An 18,526-nucleotide genomic window follows, 5' to 3' on the forward strand; every position below is an offset into this window, starting at 1 on the left:
TCATGAAACAATGTTGGGTCCTTCACTGTCCTCACAATCCTTGGGATGTTTGAGCCCATTATTGCAGCTACTGTGTCAGTCCATCTCATCGATGATGCTCCACTTTACTAAACATGGAGTCTTTTATTCTAGTGATGGGTCTTTCATGATGACCATAGTGGGGTATTGGGGAAATTAAACCTGGGCTGGGCTGGAGACAGCTTAATAATTCATCTCTCATTGACTGAGTCTTCTTGACAGGGGTCTTTGTTAGGGTTCCAACCAAGGGAGATGGGTGATAATTAAGGCCAAGTCCTGCCTGGAATAATGGGGAGTGGGGGCAGCTCCAATAGTAAATGAGACAGAACAATGGTGGCCGGTTTTGTCCATCTGTGTTACTGGAGAGAGCAGTAAATGCCCTTCTCCCAGGATTTACACCTGGAGGGCTGACAGCTCCAAGACCCCTCGCAGTAGGGTGTTCTGGGATTTCTCCTGCAACAAATGTCTCTGGATTTGTGGTTGAGGCCCCAGGTCGCTAAGGCATTATCGGGGGGCGGGGGGAAGGAAGGGAAAAAATGGAAGTCTCCAAGTTCCCAGAAACTGCATTTCTGGTTCTTACCAAGCGCTCCCAGATTAGGAAGCTGGTTATCACTAAGAGGAGCCCTGCGGGGACTGAAATCTACTTGAAAGTATTTCCTTTGTATCCTTCCCACACCCTGCCCACCCCAGCAGTTAGTCCAGCGCTGGCACATGTGAAGCGCGCAAACCAAGTCCTCCGAAGTAAACTGAGACCGGAGACAAAGCACCCACTCTTCTCCACTCCCACGTGATCCTACCCAAAGCCCCACGTTATTCTTATTCTCCGGGACTCAGGGAACCCGAGTTAGAAGACCGAGGAGGGACAGAGTTCGAAGAGAAGTCGGGACCCATTGAATCAGGAGCAAAGCGACGGTGGGCAAGTAGGTGTGCGCGCCCGCTCATGCCCGCGCGCGGGAGTGTCGGGGAAAGGGGGTGGTCTCCAAAAGGGGGAGGGGAGAAGGCAGGGGGCGGGGAGAGGCAGGGCCCTTTAGGACCCGGCTGCGGCGGTCTGGGAGGAGAAAGAAGTGGAGGAGGCGGCTCCCGCGCTCCTCGGGTCGAACCACCTGCCCGCTCGCTTGCCGCCGTAGCGCTCACCACCGCCAACATGCTGCCGCTGCTCCTGCCGCTGCTGCTGCTGCCGCCGCTGCTGGGCACGGGCGGCGGCGTGCGCGCTGAGGTCCTGTTCCGTTGCCCGCCCTGCACGCCCGAGCGCCTGGCCGCCTGCGGGCCCCCGCCGCCCGCGCCGCCTGCCGCCGGGACCGGGCCGGCCGACGACGCCCGCGCGCCCTGCGCTGAGCTCGTCCGCGAGCCGGGCTGCGGCTGCTGCTCCGTGTGTGCCCGGCTGGAAGGCGAGGCGTGCGGCGTCTACACCCCGCGCTGCGCCCAGGGGCTGCGCTGCTATCCCCACCCGGGCTCCGAGTTGCCCCTGCAGGCACTGGTCCTGGGCGAGGGCACTTGCGAAAAGCGTCGGGACGCCGAATACGGCGCCAGCCCCGAGCAGGTTGCAGGTAACGCGGGCGGGTACCGCTAGTTTGGAAAAACTTGGAGGGCGACGGGGGAGCCTGCCTGGCGACCGTTATGTAGGGAAGGAGTGCCGGGAAGGGGGGCGGGGGATGGCCTCAGGAACTGTTTTAGGGGAGGAAGAGCGGAGTCCCTGACCAGCTCTGGGAGGTCGTGGGAAGGGTGCCCCCGAAAGTCAGGCCTGGCGAAGGGATCTGGAGTTCGAGCGTGCGGAAGAGCCCTGGCTACTAATTTGGTGGGGGTACACGGGGAGAAAAAAGGCGCCCTGCTACTATAGTGTTCCCGGGCTGGAACGTAGCCTGTCTTCTATTTTGGTGGGAGGATTTAGCGGGGAGGAGGTTGGTGATCAGATCTGTGGGAGCATGAATCTTGAGGCTGCTTTGGGGTACAGCTTCAGTCGGTGGTCGCAGACCAAAGGGTCCTTTGCGGAGGACGCTGCTGGGGGGCGGAAGCTGCCGGATGCCACTCCCCGCAGGGACCTCGGGTGAAGGAAGGGGGCGCTGGGAGAAGGCACCGGCGTAGAGGGACCCTTCCTTCACTGGACTTGTGAGGTGGGAAGAAAGGATTTGTTGGTACTTCGTAGGGTGGGCTGCTTAGGGGAAAAATAAAAACTACCGCTGTTATTTTACATAGATTATGACGACTCTTGCTACCGTGCTGGATGGAAAAATGAAAGGGGGGCACTTGGGAGGCGAGGAGCAGTTCAGTTAATGTAACTAAGCCCTCGGATCACCGGCTGGAATCCCGGGGCGGGGACTGCCCAGCCGAGTGGCTTGGCATGGGGGCCCCGGGTTGGTGGCAGCAACTACTCCGGGGCGCTGTTAGCCCCCAACTCCGATCCTAAATCGAGGGAGCCCTTCCAATGCGATAGAATGGGAGCTCCTCCAGGGTTCTTAGGAAGGGGACCTCATCCCTCCCAAAAGTTCTTTAGGGGAGAAAACCAAGCTTATATGGATCTCAGCTTTTTTCTTTTTTTTAATTACAAAAGCCTCCTGCCACAGTGGTCTGGAGGAAGCTGTAATTATTTTCTTTCCTCTTGAAAGCGGTACTGAAATGTGCCCACTGCCTGCCTGCTGCTGTTGTTTAAAAAGCAAGCTAGTCTGACCAAGTTTCTCAAACTAAGAAAGAAAAAGTGAAAACATTTCAGCGTGCTTCCCAGACCTCTGCGGTCATTGTGCAACCCCCCTCACCTCCCACCCTTCTCTCTCCCCTCCCCCCGCAACGGGTTTCTGTCCCGATTCTTCTGGCCTGCTATTGTTTTTCCCCAGTTCTCCTTGAGAATGGAATTAGGGGTCAGAGTTGAAATCTTTCTTCTATTTCTCTGGCGCGTTTTGACCTTGAGTGCTGAGCGAGTTGGGGCTTCCTCCAAGTGGAACCTCTCAGTCCCTTTCTTCTCCCTCCTGCTTGCTTCCCGCCCCAGCCGGCAACGCCATTAACCCTTCCCTCCAGCTCCTTTGAAAAAGGATAATAAAAGGAAAAAGACTCGGCGAAGGTCCTTTCCTGCGGGGCGCCCTCCCCCACTCACACGTTCCCCCTCTTTGCGCCCTGTTTTTCGTCCACCGTTGCACCCTGTGGCCCACCTAGGCGATTTCTGATCTGAACTCTGACATTTCCTTCCTGAATGTTTTAGGATTTTTTTTTTTTTTTTAATTTCACTCTTGATTCACTTTACACCTGAAACCCAACTGTCCTGCTTCCAAACTCCAGCAGCAGGTTAGGGAGCGGATGCTGGAAGTCTCCCCATTCACTTCTCCCTGGAGCCTGGGGTGGGTGGGGGGAGTTGTCAGGGGAGCCCGGGGACAATGGGTAGGTTCATGGGAAGAATGTCACTGTGGATTTTCTGCCTGGGGTTTGGGACTCCCTTCCGCCAGCTCGCCCCAGCTGCTTCCTCAGCCTTCTCCTCCTCCCAGTGCCCAGACGCCTTCCACATTTTTCTCTTGTGCCCCAGACTGAGAAGAGGGGACACCAAGAACTTTATTTTGGAGGGTGGGGGGTAGAAACTGGATGTGGAGGCTGAGTGGGCCCACTGGAAAGTGGCCAAATGCAGGGGTGCCTGAGTCCGGAGGGGGGGAGGGCACTGTAGGGAGACGCCTGGGAGGAGAGAAGGGCAAGGGCTGAGGCAGGCTCCCATGTGGGAGAGGGTCTCCTGCTGAGGCAGGGACGGGGTGGGGGCTCTGCACGGAGCGGGGAGGATACACGCTGATCATAGCCTCAAGCACTGAATGCTGCTGTTCGCACTATCATGGCACACCTCCTCTCTCGCCACTCTAAAGAAGCTCCCCTCCAGCCTGCATTACTCTTTGAGCAGGTTGCTTTTGAGAATTTTAAACATACTCTCTTATTTCCAGGCAGCAAACCCCAACAGTTCCGGCTTTGCTATTAGCTCTTTTGTCTTTGTTCCCAGGACTCAGGGGCTGTGTTGCTGGCTTCCTGGGGATGGCAGGGCTGCAAGGGGTGGGGGTAGGCACATCAGCCGTGGAAGGAGTAGGTGGTGGTGAGCCTGGATCCCATGGGAGTGATGGGCTGGGACTTGTTGGCTCAAAGAAGCTGAGAAGTCAAATTGGGGGTAGGGGTAGGGAAGCCTGGGAGAAAAATGGGAGGCGGATCTTGAGATCTGCCTGAGGTCAGAAGAGGGTCTGGACTTTAAAAGTGTGTGGGGGTGTTTGGTGGTGGAGGGGGCAGAAGTGCCTATACATGTCCGAGGAAGAGGAGAGAGTGGGCCTGGGCTAGGCTGGGCCCTTTCAGAATTCAGGGCCTCTGAGCAAGCCAGGCTGGACTGCTTCCTTCAGCATCTCCCCTGCCTCCGTCCCTGCCTTTCGCTGCAGTGTACAATGCCGGGGATTATGCCGAGGGGCGGAGCCGCCTAAGTGGCTGTCTGGCCCGCTGCACATATAAAGGTGCTATAGAAATGTGCAGTCATTCAAAGTCCCAGGGCTGTGGGCCTGGGGAAGCTTTGCATCTGCAGTTGCTGAGAGAGAATAAAGGGTGGCAGAGGCGAGCACTGATTTACAGTGGTTCCTTGCAACTTCAAAAAAAGGGGAAAAAAGCAACGAGACTTCTGGCTCCCAGCACGGCTTTGCATCTTGTCTTGCATAAATTTGCATACCGAGTTCAAAGTTGCAAAAAGGACTTGGGAATTAGTGGGACCCACTGTCACTGATTGCTAGCACCACTACCTTCCGCCCACTTCCCCCCCTTCTGGACAGAACACCCAGAACTAGCTCTACTAAGCCTCTGTGCCTGACTCACCATTGTGGGGCTGCAAGGAGGCAGTGGAGCTGAGGTGGCTGCTCCTAGTTCTGTCTCCGGAGACGTGCAGATCCTTGGCTAGGAGAATTAGCAGGGTGTGGTTCTGTGCACTCAGGCCCTGGAGGCAGCGTGGGTCTAAAGGATGGGTTTCACTGGTCCCTGACCAGGGCGGTACAGCAGATAGTGTTCCCATTGGCCACCTTGGGCTGGGCTGCCATTGCACTTGGTGGACTGGGATTTGGTGAAGTCATAGTCTCAGGGCCCTCTTTGTCCATGTCTCCTTTTTTGTGGTGATAATGAGCCATTCCTTTGACAAAGTATTTAAGGAAGTCTTGGGAAAAAGGTCCTATATAGGTGCACTTGACTACTAGCCAAAAGGTGGGCAGTTTGAACCCTCCCAGAAGTGCCTCAGAGCAAAGGCCTGGGAGTCTGCTTCCAAAAGGTCACAGCCTTAAAAACCCAATGGAACAGTTCTACTCTGCACATGTGGGGTTGCCATGGATTGAAATTGACTTGATAGCAACTAACAACGACAACGTAGAAATGTTAAAATCTCTTAAACAAAAACAGGGCTAAGGAATTTCTGAACCAGAGTAGGTGGTAAAGTCTAGGGAGAAAGAAATCATCTGTTGTTGTCATGAGGGTCTCTCTGCATGGTGATTCTTCTTCCAAATTGGGCTATTGAGTTTCCTGGTAGCCAAAGTGAAAAGAGTTAAGTTAGACTGCTCCTTGTTAGCTTACCTAAACATTTAGCTTTCAAATGAATTTCTCAGGCAAATCACTCCTTTGGGTTAAGGGAATATGTGGACATTGTTGTTGTGTGCCATTGAGCTGATTCCTACTCATAGCGACCCTGTAGGACAGAGTAGAACTGCCCCATAGGGTTTTCTAGGCTGTAATTTTTATGGGAGCAGATCTCCAGGTCTTTTCTCACTGAGCCGCTGGTGGGTTCCAGATGTAGACCTTTCAGTTAGCAGCTGTGTGCTTAACTGTTGTGGCACCAGGGCCTCTTACGTGGACAATAAAAACCAAACCCATTGCTGTTGAGTCAATTCCGACTCATAGCGACCCTATAGGACAGAGTAGAACTGCCCCATAGGGCTTCCAAGGAGCACCTGGTGGATTCAAACTGCCGACCTTTTGGTTAGCAGTGGTAACACTTAACCACTACACCACCAGGGTTTCCAATGTGGACAGTAGCCCTATAAAAATGCCTGTAGGTTACCTGGGAACAGGAGCGTATTCAGTCACTGATTACCACATGTTTCTTTGAGGACTTTGAGAGAATCACTGTTCTCTAGCCCAGTTACCAGGTTAACTCCTGTTGGTTCTCAGATTAGCTGTTCTCCGCCAGTGAATCAGAGCCACAGAAAATGGGACCTACAGCTGCTAAGTATTGATGTGAGGAAGGAGTTCAGCAAATTCTTGGCTCTAATGAAATGAAGAACAGGGCAAAAACTGTACCAGGAGTGTCATGTCAGGGGCTGCCTGAAGGGAATGAGGGAGGGGCAGAAAATAAACAGGCTATGTCTGCATTTGTGTGTGTGTTTTATTTTAATTGTATTGTCATGAAATATATATATATATATCTCAAAACACTTGCCATTTCAACCATTTTCCAGGCACATTTGGTTTTGTTGTTGGCTTTCAGCATGTACTTTGATGCTACCCAAAACAAAAAAACAAAAGTTTTTTTTTTTTTTAAGGGACGCTGTATCTGGGGGCTTAATTTAGTCATCTCTCTTCTCAATGTCTCCTGCCCTCTATGTCTTCCCCTCCTTTCTCTATCCTGTCCACCTTTGTCCCTTCTAGACCATTATCTTCCCTCCTATGCTTCTCTCTTCCATGCCTATCCCACTGCTGGCCTACTACTTAATACTACCTGTTGCCATCAAGTCGATTCTGACCTATGGCAACCCCATGTGTTACACAGCAGAACTGCTCCATAGGGTTTTCTTGGCTGTGATCTTTACGGAAGCAAGTTGCCAGGCTTTTCTTCTGCAGTGCTGCTGGATGGGCTTGAACTGCCAACCCTTAAATTGGCAGCTGATTGCAAACTGCTTGCACCATTCTGGGACCTCTACTACCGGCCTAGTCGAGGAAAACACCTAGATGGACTTTGAGTAGTGACCAGGGCTCAACAAAGAGGCATGGGGAATTTATTGGCTCCCTCCTTTCTTCAGAAATCCTTTTAGAAGAATCGCTCTGTAGGTGGCTGAGGATTGGAATGTTTGGAAAAAGTCTAATCTTTAAAGGAGGAGGGTGGTTGACTGGCAGCACAGGGGCTGGGCTTTGTGGGAAGGGGCTTCTGTGATGGGAGAGATAGTGCTTCCCTCCTAAGGGGGTTAGTGCTAGGACTGCTTCTACGGAAACAAAGGCCCTAGAGAGGGAGTTTATGATTCCACCAGGGGAGCTGGTGATCTGGTTGGCAGATGTTCTAGGCCCCTCTGTTTCTCCTTGCTGTCTCTGGCCAGCATTTTGCTGAGGTGGCAGGCAGCCGCCAGGAGATTGGTCCTCACCCCATCTGTCCTCATTGAACCAACTTCTTTGCCTGCTTTGTCTCCTGTTACAACATCCCTGTGAGGGATGCGTTAGCGCCCCCATTTCACAGGTGCGGATGTTGGAGCTTAGTCAAGAGGCAGCTCAGCTGGTAAGTAAGGAGATGACAGAGTTTCCTGCCTTGTGGGCAAGCAAGGGGTTGAGGCTGTTGGCAGAAAAAAGCTTTTTGACCATATCAGCCAGAAGTTTTATTCCCAGGGCTGTAGTAAGGTAAAGTCTTAGTTGACTAGTGCTGCTGTAACACAAATACTGTAACATAAAGCCACAAGCAGGTGGCTTTAAAGAACAGAAGTTTTCTCATAGTTCTGGAGGCTAAAAGTTCAAATGAGAGTCTTGCCTGTGTTGTAGCCCTGGGCATTCACTAGTTCCTTGGGTCCTTGGCTTGTAGATGTTCCTCACATGGCATCTGTCTTCCTCTGGGTGTGCCTGCCTCTGTATCTAATCTGCTCTTTTTGTAACTCAGAAATGATTAGATTTAGAACCCATGCTACAAGAAGGCCTGGTGGTATAAACGGTTAAGTGCCCAATTGCTAACTGAAAGGTTGGCCGTTACTACCTGCCCAGCAGCTCCGTGGGAAAAAGACCTGGCAATCTGCTTCTGTAAAGATTACAGCCAAGCAAACCCTATGGGGCAGTTCTGCTCTGTTACGTAGGGTGGCATGAGTTGAAAATAACCGGAAGCACCTAACAGCTACTTGGGTGTGGCCTAATTGACATAGCAAAACTCTATTTCCTAATGGTATTACGTTCACAGGTATAGGGTTAGGATTCCAACACATATTTCGGGGGACACAATTTAATTCCTATCAGGCCATTTGTAGAAAGGCTAATGGAACCACACTGAATGCAGTATAAACCCAGCTGATGGTGACTAAATGATCGCTGTCAGTAGGCCTGCTGTTTGGCAGTGCTCTTTGGGGCTGTTGTCTTAATGCTGGAAACAGACCAGTCTGGGTCAGGAAGCTGACTCTGCAGTGCCCAGATCGGGGCTGGGAGGGATGGTGGGGCTCAGAGATGGTTCTAGAGCTCGAACACCTGGGTTCTTGGGTCAGCCTTGTTCATAAGCAGGTGACAGAGGGCTGAGTCCCACCTTTACCTGGCCAGCCAAATTAAAGGACCCTGTCCTCCAGCTGCAAGTGTTCAGGGGATCGATCAGAGAATATTGAGGCTGACTCTCAGGACTGGGAACCACTTTTCCTCCAGAGATGGCTGTCCAGAGAAAACGTTCTGGGACCCAGGCTCCGGAATGGTGGGATCAAGTACTAATTAAGCCTGTCCTAAGGGCTCAGTACATAAGGTAAGAGGGTATGCAGTTGTCAAAGCCAATGAAGATCCTGTGGCACGCACTTCCTGCTCCAAGAAAATGGGGCTTTCAAATCTGCCCTCTGAGCCTAGGGTGCCAGAAAGTCGCATGTGAACCTGGCAAAGAAATTGGATGTTCTGTCCAAAAAGTGACATTTTCTTGCTGCAACATCTCCAGAGTTGACCACAGACCTTAGTGAGGGAGCAGCAGCCAGCCCATCTTGCAGGGGGCTTAGGGGTTCTCAACAGAAAAACTGGGGAGGGACAGTGTGTCCTGGGTGCTGGGGCTGCCAGGGGCTGCCAGAAACACCTGTGGAGTGAGGGTCTGTCTATCTGCATATTGATACCTGCTCCTGCTCTCAGGTGTCCAGCCCAGGTTGTCAAGATGGGGCCCATTTGGAGCCAAGGCCTCAGAAAAACAGAGAAAACTCAGCGCCTGAGTCTTGATCAGATCTTGATCTGACGCATATCTTGATCAGACCGTTGTGCTCTGTTGGGTTTTCATTGGCTGATTTTCAGAAGTAGATTGCCAGGCCTTTCTGTCAGTCTGTAGCTCTGCTGAAATGGTTCAGCATCATAGCAACAAGCAAGCCTCCGCTGACAGACGGGTGTTGGCTGCAGCTGAGGTGCTCTGGCTAGGAATCAAACCCGGGTCTCCGACGTGGAAGGTGAGAATTCTACCGCTGAGGCACCACTGTTCTTGGTCAGCTCATACTTAGGGTGAAAACTAGGACAATGGGGACAGGAGCAGAGTATTGTCCATTGGGACAATTTGGGGTGGACGGTCCCCCTTAGACTCTGAGGACCTTTATAGCAGGGAAGGGGAAAGGAAAAGCTCCTTTTATAGATGAGGTAGTAGGCCCAAAGAAATTGGTTGGTTTCCAGGTTACAAAGTAACATCCCGTTTCTCACCTCTGCCCCCAGGGTGAGCTGAATGCATGGGATAAAAAACCAAACTCCTTGCCATCGAATTAATTCCAAGTCACAGCAACCCTATAGGACAGAGTAGAACTGCGCCATAGGGTTTCCAAGGAGCAGCTGGTGGATTCAAACTGCTGACCTTTTGGTTAGCAGCAGAGCTCTTAACCGCTAAGGAGATTTTGTTTTACTACTGGAAGAGGGTCTCTCTGCCCTGTGCCCCTCCTACTTGGCTCCTAACCCCGACCTTCTCCCCCTCTCTCCTGGCCTCTCCTGTTTCTTAACAACGCCAGGGAAGATCTGGGCTGGCTCTGTTCCTGGGTGTCAGTCAAGGCTCAGAGGGAGACCTTGCTCAGAAAGCCGGCTCCCCCGGAAAGAAATACACAGAGCCGACTGTAGTCAGGAATTTTTTCTCTTCCTTTTTTTTTTTTTGTATGTGTGGGGTGGGAGGGAGAGGGGACATTTGGCAGCCCTTTGGGTCCTTCTGGCCACCAGCCCCACATCTCTTCCTGGCTGTTGGGAGGCAGGGCTGGAGTGGAGATTGGGGAAGGGAGCAAGGGTTGGCGGGCCTCTGGCTGCAGGCGGGAATTGGCCTGCAGGCCTTGGCTGGGTTGGCCCCAGCAGAGCCTGGAGAGGTTTCTAATTAGTGAACTGTGTAGGTGTGTCTTCAAGGTACTGGGAGCTCTGGGCTCTGGAGCTGGGAAGTCAAAGAGAGGAAGGGTATTGAGCCCCAGAAGACCTTGGCAAGCTGGGGGTGGAGGTGAGAGTCTTATGCTCAGCTCTGTTCGCCTGAATAGGCATTGAGAAGATAGGGGGCATTCTAGCTGGAGGGATGCCAGTTCCGTTGTGGGGGAGTAGAGCATCCTGGGTAGGGAGTGGGTGTCGGGTGAAGGAGCAAGTGTGCCACCACCTCAAAGGGTAAATGATAACATGATGATTAAAATAGATTTCTTCTAGACGTTGTCTGTTCCTACCAAAGAGCCCGTAGTTTTTTTTTTTTTTTTTTCTCTTTAATTTTGTTAAAATACATCTAAGCCCACAGTTTTTTTTCCAGCTTAGGTTAGCAGCAGGGTTTGCCCCACTTCACAGGTAAATCAAGACTGTGCTCATGTTCAAATATCAAGTCAAGCACAGACTAGGATGGAGTCTGGGTCTCGGGGTTCTCATTCCATCAGACTGACACATGCAAAAAAGCAGTGAATTATATAGTGCTTCTTAGAAAAGCTCCTTTTCCCTGGGAGGTAGTAATTAAGGCATAACTTCTCAAAAATGTTCCTTTATGCGACTCCCCAGGAAGTTTCTTTTAGGTCTATTGTCCTTTACTTCTGGGTAGTGGTGCCAAGTCACCTCTGGATGGTGAACTTGCTTTCTGTGCCTGAGGCCAAGATAGAATGAAAATGGCAATTCCCCTGTGCCCTGAGAATGCCTTGTAGTTTCTATAGCAACAGTAGCGGGAGGTGAGCAGGGCAGGATAAACAGGGTAGGGGCGAGAGTGGGTTTAGGGGATCATGCAGGCTTTGGGGGTTGGGTGGGGCCTGCTGGCATACGGACTGATGGATTCCTTCCCTGGAAGGATGGTGGTGCTATGGAGATGGGGAGGGGGGAGGTGATAGAGAACAGGATTGAAGATCTTGGGTTAAAAGCTTTTGGTTGGAACCTTTTCCTTATGTGATGCCAGATGACCAGAAAACCATTCTGATTCGTTAAGAGCTATGAAGCTGAACAACCTGGGTTTGGTTGTGGCAGTGTCACTGACGACGTGACTTGGTACAAGTGACCACAAGTTCAAGTTCTCTGGAGCTTTTGTCAAGTATGAGCAGAGATAAGGAATAATCAACTTTGTGGAGTTGCTTGATGATAAAATGAAGTAATGCACACAAACCACCTGGCACAGAGTAAACTTCTTTGTTGGCTATTAGTATTAGAAACTCAGATAACCAAATGCCATCATGCAGGTTCTGATCCAACCCTTTCTGCTCCCTCTGAGCTCAACATCTAGAACAGAAGAATGACAAATGCTGTTTTTTTTAGGTGTTTTCTGATTGGCCAAATTTATTAAGAGTGGACACTTTAGAATCCTGCTACAGGGTGTGGCCTATATGGTGGGGGTGTAGCCTTATCTGGTGTGGTGTGGCTTATCTGGTAGGGTATGGCCTAGCCCCTGGCGTATAGCTTACTTGGACAGCCATCCTTTACTTTGGAAAGGATTTAATGAGTCCCAGAGTAGAGTCAATGGTTGAGGTGTTTCCAGTGGGCGGTCACAATGCCAGTGGCACTCATGGTTCTACCGATAGCTGATGGCCAACTGGCCAATTGATGATGCCCCAGGGCTTGCGGTTATCTCTGGAGACTCTGCTGGTTGTATCTAGTTTGGTTTGCTGCCTCTTAAGCCCAGAGAGTATAACCTAGGAAGGCAACTGGTGTGATGCTGTGTTATATCAGACAAAACAGCGAACTTTTCGTCGAGGAAAGAGAAAAACATGGTGACCTATTTAAAGACACTGATTTATATTCAGGACACTTTTTGTGCTGGTTTGAGAGTGTGGCCCGGCAGTCCTAGACATCTTTGCAGGTTTTTGATTTCTTTTTCATCCTCTGGGTTCACTTGGTCTGGCCTGGAGTATTTGGGAGTGGTCTTGTGAGAATGGAGAAGAGGCCAGCCGAGGGGAAGATGCCAAGACCGGTGAGTAGGATTCAGTGTTGATTATGGAATCTGGGCTGTGGGAGTGCATCATTGGAACTGGGTACAGAGACAGTTGTTTGAATGTGGGTCCTGAGCGGGGGAAATGTCCTTCCTGTCCTGTCTCATACTTCCATTTTCTCAGTGCCTTTCACCACCACTGGAGTTCCTGGGCGGTGCAAGCAATTAAGGGGTGTGCCTGCTAGCCAAAGGGTCGGAGATTTGAGTCCACCCTTACGTACCTCAGAAGAAAGCCCTATGGAGCACAGTTCTACTCTGATAACATGAGGTTGCCATGAGTTGAAATCAACTTGATGGCAACTTTTTTTTTTTTTCCTATTATGACTCTTGCTGCTGTGGGGCCTAGATGGTTGAGGTAGAGACCAGAAAGGGGAGAAAAAGAATTAGTACAGCCTTGGTTGGTGGAATGCTCTCTGTGTAGTCAGCTGTTCTAATCTTTAAATACTGAGCATATCCTGTGCGGAAGTTATGAGATGAGACTATATAAAAATGCAGTTGTTGTATCGCCTGTAACACATGATTTTCGATCCTGGAGGGGAACAAGAAACACTTAAAAAAAAATTGAATATTATTTGAGAAAAAAACAAATTACAGAGGTGTATATAAATATAGGAAACCCTGGTGGCATAGTGGTTAAGAGCTACAGTTGGTAACCAAAAGGTCGGCAGTTCGAATCTACCAGTCACTGCTTGGAAACCCTATGGGGCAGTTCTCCTCTGTCCTGTAGGGTCACTATGAGTCAATCGACTTGATGCAATGGGTTTTTGGTTTTATATAAATCTTATGCAGACAAACAGGTGGCTCAGTGCTGCTGTAACAGAAATACCACGAATGGATGGCTTTAACAAACACATTTATTTTCTCACAGTTTAGGAGGCTAGAAGTCTGAATTCAGGGCGCCGGCTCTAGGGGAAGCCTTTCTGTCTCTGTCAGCTCTGGGGGAAGGTCCTTGTCTCTTCTGTTCCTTGGCAGACCTCGTTTGGCATGGCATCCGTCTTCCTCTGCCTCTGCTCTGCCCCTTGCTTGCTTAATCTCGCGATTTTGTATCTCAAAAGAGATTAAACACATTCTATACTAATACTAATACTGGAAACCCTGGTGGTGTAGTAGTTAAGAGCTAGGGCTGCTGACCAAGAGGTCAGCAGTTTGAATCTACCAGGCACTCCTTGGAAACCATATGGGGCAGTTCAGCTCTGTCCTATAGGGTCGATAGGAGTCAGAATCCACTCCACTGCAATGGTGCAATGGATTTTGGTTTTATACTAATACTGCCTCATTAACATAACACAGAAAACCCATTCCCAAGTGGGGTTACAACCTCTACATGGGGTGGGATTTACAACACATATTTTCGGGGGGATACAATTCAGTCCATAACAGAAGCTAAGACAAAGTTGGTGTTTTTGAGAAGGCCATGCTACAAAAGAGGAAGGAAAGGCATAGACCCATACCTTTTTGCCAATGGATTCAGGCTAGAGTGCTGTGGATGAAGTTGAGTCAAATGACAGGAGTGTTTGCCCAGTGATGCCCGCCACTAACTCAATCAAGTGGACTTTGGACACTTCTAGGCCAGTTTGTCCATTCTCCTTCCTGCTGAAAAGGTTCTTTTTAAACTGACCAGAAGAAGCCTGTAGAGAAAGATTTTTTTCCAGCTGCAATCTGTCACTTGTTTTAGTTTTTTCCCATGAAACTCTTGGGTGGCTTCTAACCTGGATTTCTTCTGTTTCAGCTTAAGGCCGTTTCCTCTCTAGTCCTCAGGGAGCTGGAACAGCTTTCTTCTTACCACTGGGCATTTCTAGCCCTTGGGCTTCTTCACTTGCCTGCTCCCTCTGGCGCCCCCTACTGCCCTGTGGACTGTACCAGAATTCGCTCGTCCTATGGCCTTCTCTTCTTGGGCAAGCCATCTTGATTCCTTTCATCTTCTTCCCTTGATCCTGTGACTCTCTTCCACTATGTTTGGGTCTTTCCTCTGACTCATTTCCCAGTTCTTTGTGGCATAGAGAACTGGCTAGGAGCCCATGGTCAGACCGATGGTGGCTGGGTGATAACGTCTGCTGTGTCACTGTTGTTCAGCTTTTTTCCAGCCAGTAGGCTTCCAAGGACACCCCAAGTTTACTGATACCTCTGCTTGATAAGGAGAGGTGGAGGGCGTGAGAGAGGTGACTCTTAAAATCGAAAATTAAAAAAATGCAGAAACACACTAAAAATAACAATAATAACACCAGTCTACTACCCAGAACTGAGAGTGACTCTTATTTTGTTATATTTGCTTCTAATCTTTTTTTTTTTTTTTAAGTATCAAAAATAAAACATCCCCTGATGGCCCTCCCTATCCCACCTCCTGTTTCCTGCCCCTTCTTCCCAGAGGCAGCCCCTAATATACATTCTTTAGTGTGTATCTTTCTTGCCTAAACAAATTTGCATGCATGCCTATGATTAAAAAAACCAAACCAGTTGCCATTGAGTTGAGTCCATCTCATGGCAACCCCAAGTGGGTCCGAGGAGAACTGTGCTTCATAGGGTTTTCAGGGACTGATTTTTCAGAAGCAGATCACCAGGACCTTCTTCCAAGGCACCTCTGCATGTCGCCTCTGGCTAGACTCGAATCTCCAACCTTTTGGTTGGCAGCACAGTGCATTAACTGCACCAACTGAGACTGTGTACGTGACGGATGACCGTTATCTGCAGTTGGTCTCTGAAAAGAAATTGAAAACGTACACAAGATGTTCCATTATATAACTTTTTTGTCGTCTTCTCCATCAGCATTAGGTTTTTGAGATCTACTACTATTGATACACACAGGTCAGAGATTGTCTTTTTAAATGCAGTATGATAGTCCATCATATTATTCATTCTGCTGACAAGGCTTTTGGGTTGCTAGTAGTTTTTGCACCTATAAATAATGCTGTAATGAACATTTTTGTGCACACGCCTTGTACACATATATGAGAAAAGCAGAATTGCTGGGTCAGGCATGTTCTTCCTGTTCCCTCAGCCCCTGGTCCACATTTGCATCAAGACACATTCTCTACCCACTTGGGCCTTCATCAACTCGGTCACCTTGCCAGATTCCCAAATGGCTTTAGTTGAACTGGAGGAGAAATGGTAGGGACCCAGGGAAAGAGGTGAAAGCTGATAGCACTGTTTGCCATTTGAGATCAATCTCCCCTGGTTTTTCAAGGACAGTGTAGCTTGCAGAGCCCCAGAGAACCTTGACTGAATTTGAGCATATTTTTGTTTCCTCAAACTGCCTTCCTCAGCCCTGACCCTCTCTGGGTCTTTGCCATCCCAGGAATGACCCTTGTGTTTATAAAGCAGGCCTTTAGAGAGCACATAGGCAGGGAGGCTCTGGAGAGGCTGCGCCGTTTCTGCTCACACAGGGGGAGCCCAAGATGAGATGACGAGGTGAGAGCATGCTCCAGAAATCCCTGTGAGCCTGGCCCAGAAGGGCGCCTCTGCGTGCATCCAGATGGTCGTGCGGATCTGTTTATGAACCCACGAGTCTGTGGGTAGGAAAAGCTCACGAAGCTGTGTCTTTCAAGATGTGTACATGAGACCGTATCACTTGAAAAGAAGAGGTATTGTTCTTCCTCCGCCAAAAAGCTCATCAGGAAACTCGGGTAGGAGAGAGAGAATGCCGGAGCTTCAAGGGGGTTGTTAAAAACTGACTCTTTTGCCCTTGTCCAGACTTGCTGTCTCTGAATGGGCGGGGCCTAACTCCGTTGCCATTGAGTTGATTCCGGCTCATGGTGAGGTGACCCTATGTGTTTCAGAGTAGAACTGCGCTCTGTAGGGTTTTCAATGGCTGTGATCTTTACTGAGGCAGATTGCCAGGCCTTTCTTCCATTGTGCCTCGGGGCGGATTCACACCACCAACCTTTTGGTTAGTTGCCAAGTGCTTAACCGTTTATATCACCCAGCAAGCTCTTCAGATGATTGCTAGTGAACAGCTAGGTTTGGGAACCACCAACCTCCTCTAATAGCGTCACTCAGAACCCCAGGGTTGGTGGTAAATCCCAGGCTAGTGCTCCTCCTACTGTGCTAGAACTGTCTAGTCAAGGTTTTGAACCCAAGAACCTGGTTCCAAGGGAAAACTAAAAGGCTCCAGGGTGGCTTGGAATGGAGGGGATTAAGTGGCTTTCGTACCCATTTCCACAAGCTGTACTTCCTGTAGCGATTCCTTCACTGTTTAAAGGTGGTGGGGGTATGTGGTATAATTTTTGTCTTCCATATGAGAGATCCGGGTTCGATTCCTCGCCAGTGCACCTCAAGTGCAGCCACCATCCATCTGTCAGTGGAGGTTTACATGTTGTTATGATGCTGAACAGCTTTCACTCAGCAGAGCTTCCAGACTCGGACTAGGAAGAAAGACCAGTCAGCTGATGAAAACCCTACGGATCACAATAGTCTGATCCACCACAGCCGATCATGGGGACGGCACAGGAAGGGGCAGCGTTTTGTTCTCTTGTGCATGGGGTTGCCATGAGTCAGAGAGAGACTCAACAGCAGCCAGCAGCTACCACAGTAAGGGCGGTAGTCTGTCTGCCGGGTGTTGCACTCAGCAGAGCGTACGCACCTTGACAGCACTCAGCGAGGTGCTAGGCCTGTGGTAGCCGCAGCACATGGAGATGATCCCGAGGTGAGAAAGACCAGTTTCTGCCCTTGTTTGATATTAGAACCTGGGTGACTTGTGGTTCTAGAACACTCTGAGGAGGCTGTTTGCAGTCATTTCCTACCAGAAGGGGAATTCAGAGTGGAGGAACCGCCTTCTTTTGTTTTAAAACTATGCTGAGGATATAAGGGGAATTTCTCCCAGAACCTGGTGGCATCGAGGGATGCCAGGCTTTGCTTGGCTGGCTTCTTTGCAGGGAGCAAGGCTCAGAGGATGGGAATGAATGGGAGGGGCCTTTAGAATGAAGCCAGGTGTCAGCAGGGGGTAGATGGACCAACTGGGAGAGAATGTCATTAGGTTGGAATGTATGCTGGGTTCCAGCCTACACCACAGCAGACATACATGCACCATTCAGAACTGCAGAACTCCAGAGTGAGGGGTTCCTGATGGCTGCCACCCCTGACCTTTTGAAAAAAAGGGGGAAGACACATAAACAGTGTCACTCACCCACAGAGGCTGTAGGCTTCTGGTTAAACTTTAGCCAGAAAGTAACAAATAGACCCCCATCCTCCCCACTTCATGTCTGACTGGTGTGCCCCCCCTCGCCTTCCCCCTCTCACCCCCCAGCATTGCCTGAATCAGCAGTCCTAGCCTGTGGGTGGGCCATGTTGTTGAACATAGTGGGCACATGCTAGCTGGTTTGACCACAATTGGCCATCCAAAGGAACTGGTTTTGCATTCTAACAAAAGCTGTTTCCCATGTATGATTTTGAGTTTACCTGTGAGCCCCACCTCCCCCGCACATACACAGCAGCTGGGACCACCATCTGTCTCCCACCTAGCTTCCTACCTAGCTCATTGTCCCTTAAGACTTCAGGGTGGCTTTGAAGAAACCTGACGTCTGGACCATATCTCGTATAGCCTGCAGAATTTCCTTCATGTCTGTGTAGCCCATTTTTCTAATCTGGACCGTGGGAAGCCTCAGCCCTGCCTGTTATTATATCACAGGATTTCTACGGAAAAGAAAAATGAAAGCATTCTTGTGAATAGATGGGAAATTTCTGAAGAAGTTGGTCTACGAACTTTCTAGAACCAACCTCTCTCACCTCCCTCCCTCCCTCCCTCCCTCCCCCTCCATTCCTTCTTTCCTTCTTTCTAAATCTTGTAAACAAAGTTAATTTAGGCAAATCCGTGCTATCCAATGACTTCCATCAAATGGTAAGAGAGCTATGATTCGTAGCAATATAGTGTATTTATATAATCAACCAAAGCAAGCTTTAGAAGAAATATGCAAATACAAGTATAGCAGAACTTTCTGATAAGACTTTTTTTTCAATGTACTTGGCCATCTTACAGATCAGATGTTACTCTTTCCCAGTTTCGTGTAAGTTACATACCTTTCATTCACCCATTTGTTTGCACATTTCTTCCAAAACTTGATTTTTCCCACACTGTGAGTCTCAGCAATAATAATACTGCATCGCATTTAAATAGCAGCCTTCCCTTTAGCAGGATTATTATCCCTATTTTTCAGACTTGAGAAATTAGAGCTCAGAAAGGTTAAAGGGTTTGGGCAAAATCATGGCTGAACAGTAAGCAGCAAAGCC

At 49.7% G+C, this 18,526-nt stretch overlaps 1 protein-coding gene across 1 annotated transcript in view; it reads left to right on the top strand.

Annotated features, from left to right (window-relative positions):
• The first annotated feature begins 1,049 nt into the window (after positions 1 to 1,049).
• Positions 1,050 to 18,526, top strand: part of IGFBP2 (insulin like growth factor binding protein 2) — a 30,133-nt gene continuing 12,656 nt past the window's right edge. Inside the window, exon 1 of the mRNA XM_049888119.1 lies at positions 1,050 to 1,565. Within this exon, the coding sequence (XP_049744076.1) occupies positions 1,163 to 1,565 (403 nt within the window). The 5' untranslated portion in view covers positions 1,050 to 1,162. The remainder of the gene's footprint in view (positions 1,566 to 18,526) is intronic.

Source organism: Elephas maximus, chromosome 6 (genome assembly GCF_024166365.1).
Source record: "Elephas maximus indicus isolate mEleMax1 chromosome 6, mEleMax1 primary haplotype, whole genome shotgun sequence".
In the NCBI taxonomy this organism is placed as follows: Eukaryota; Metazoa; Chordata; class Mammalia; order Proboscidea; family Elephantidae; genus Elephas; species Elephas maximus.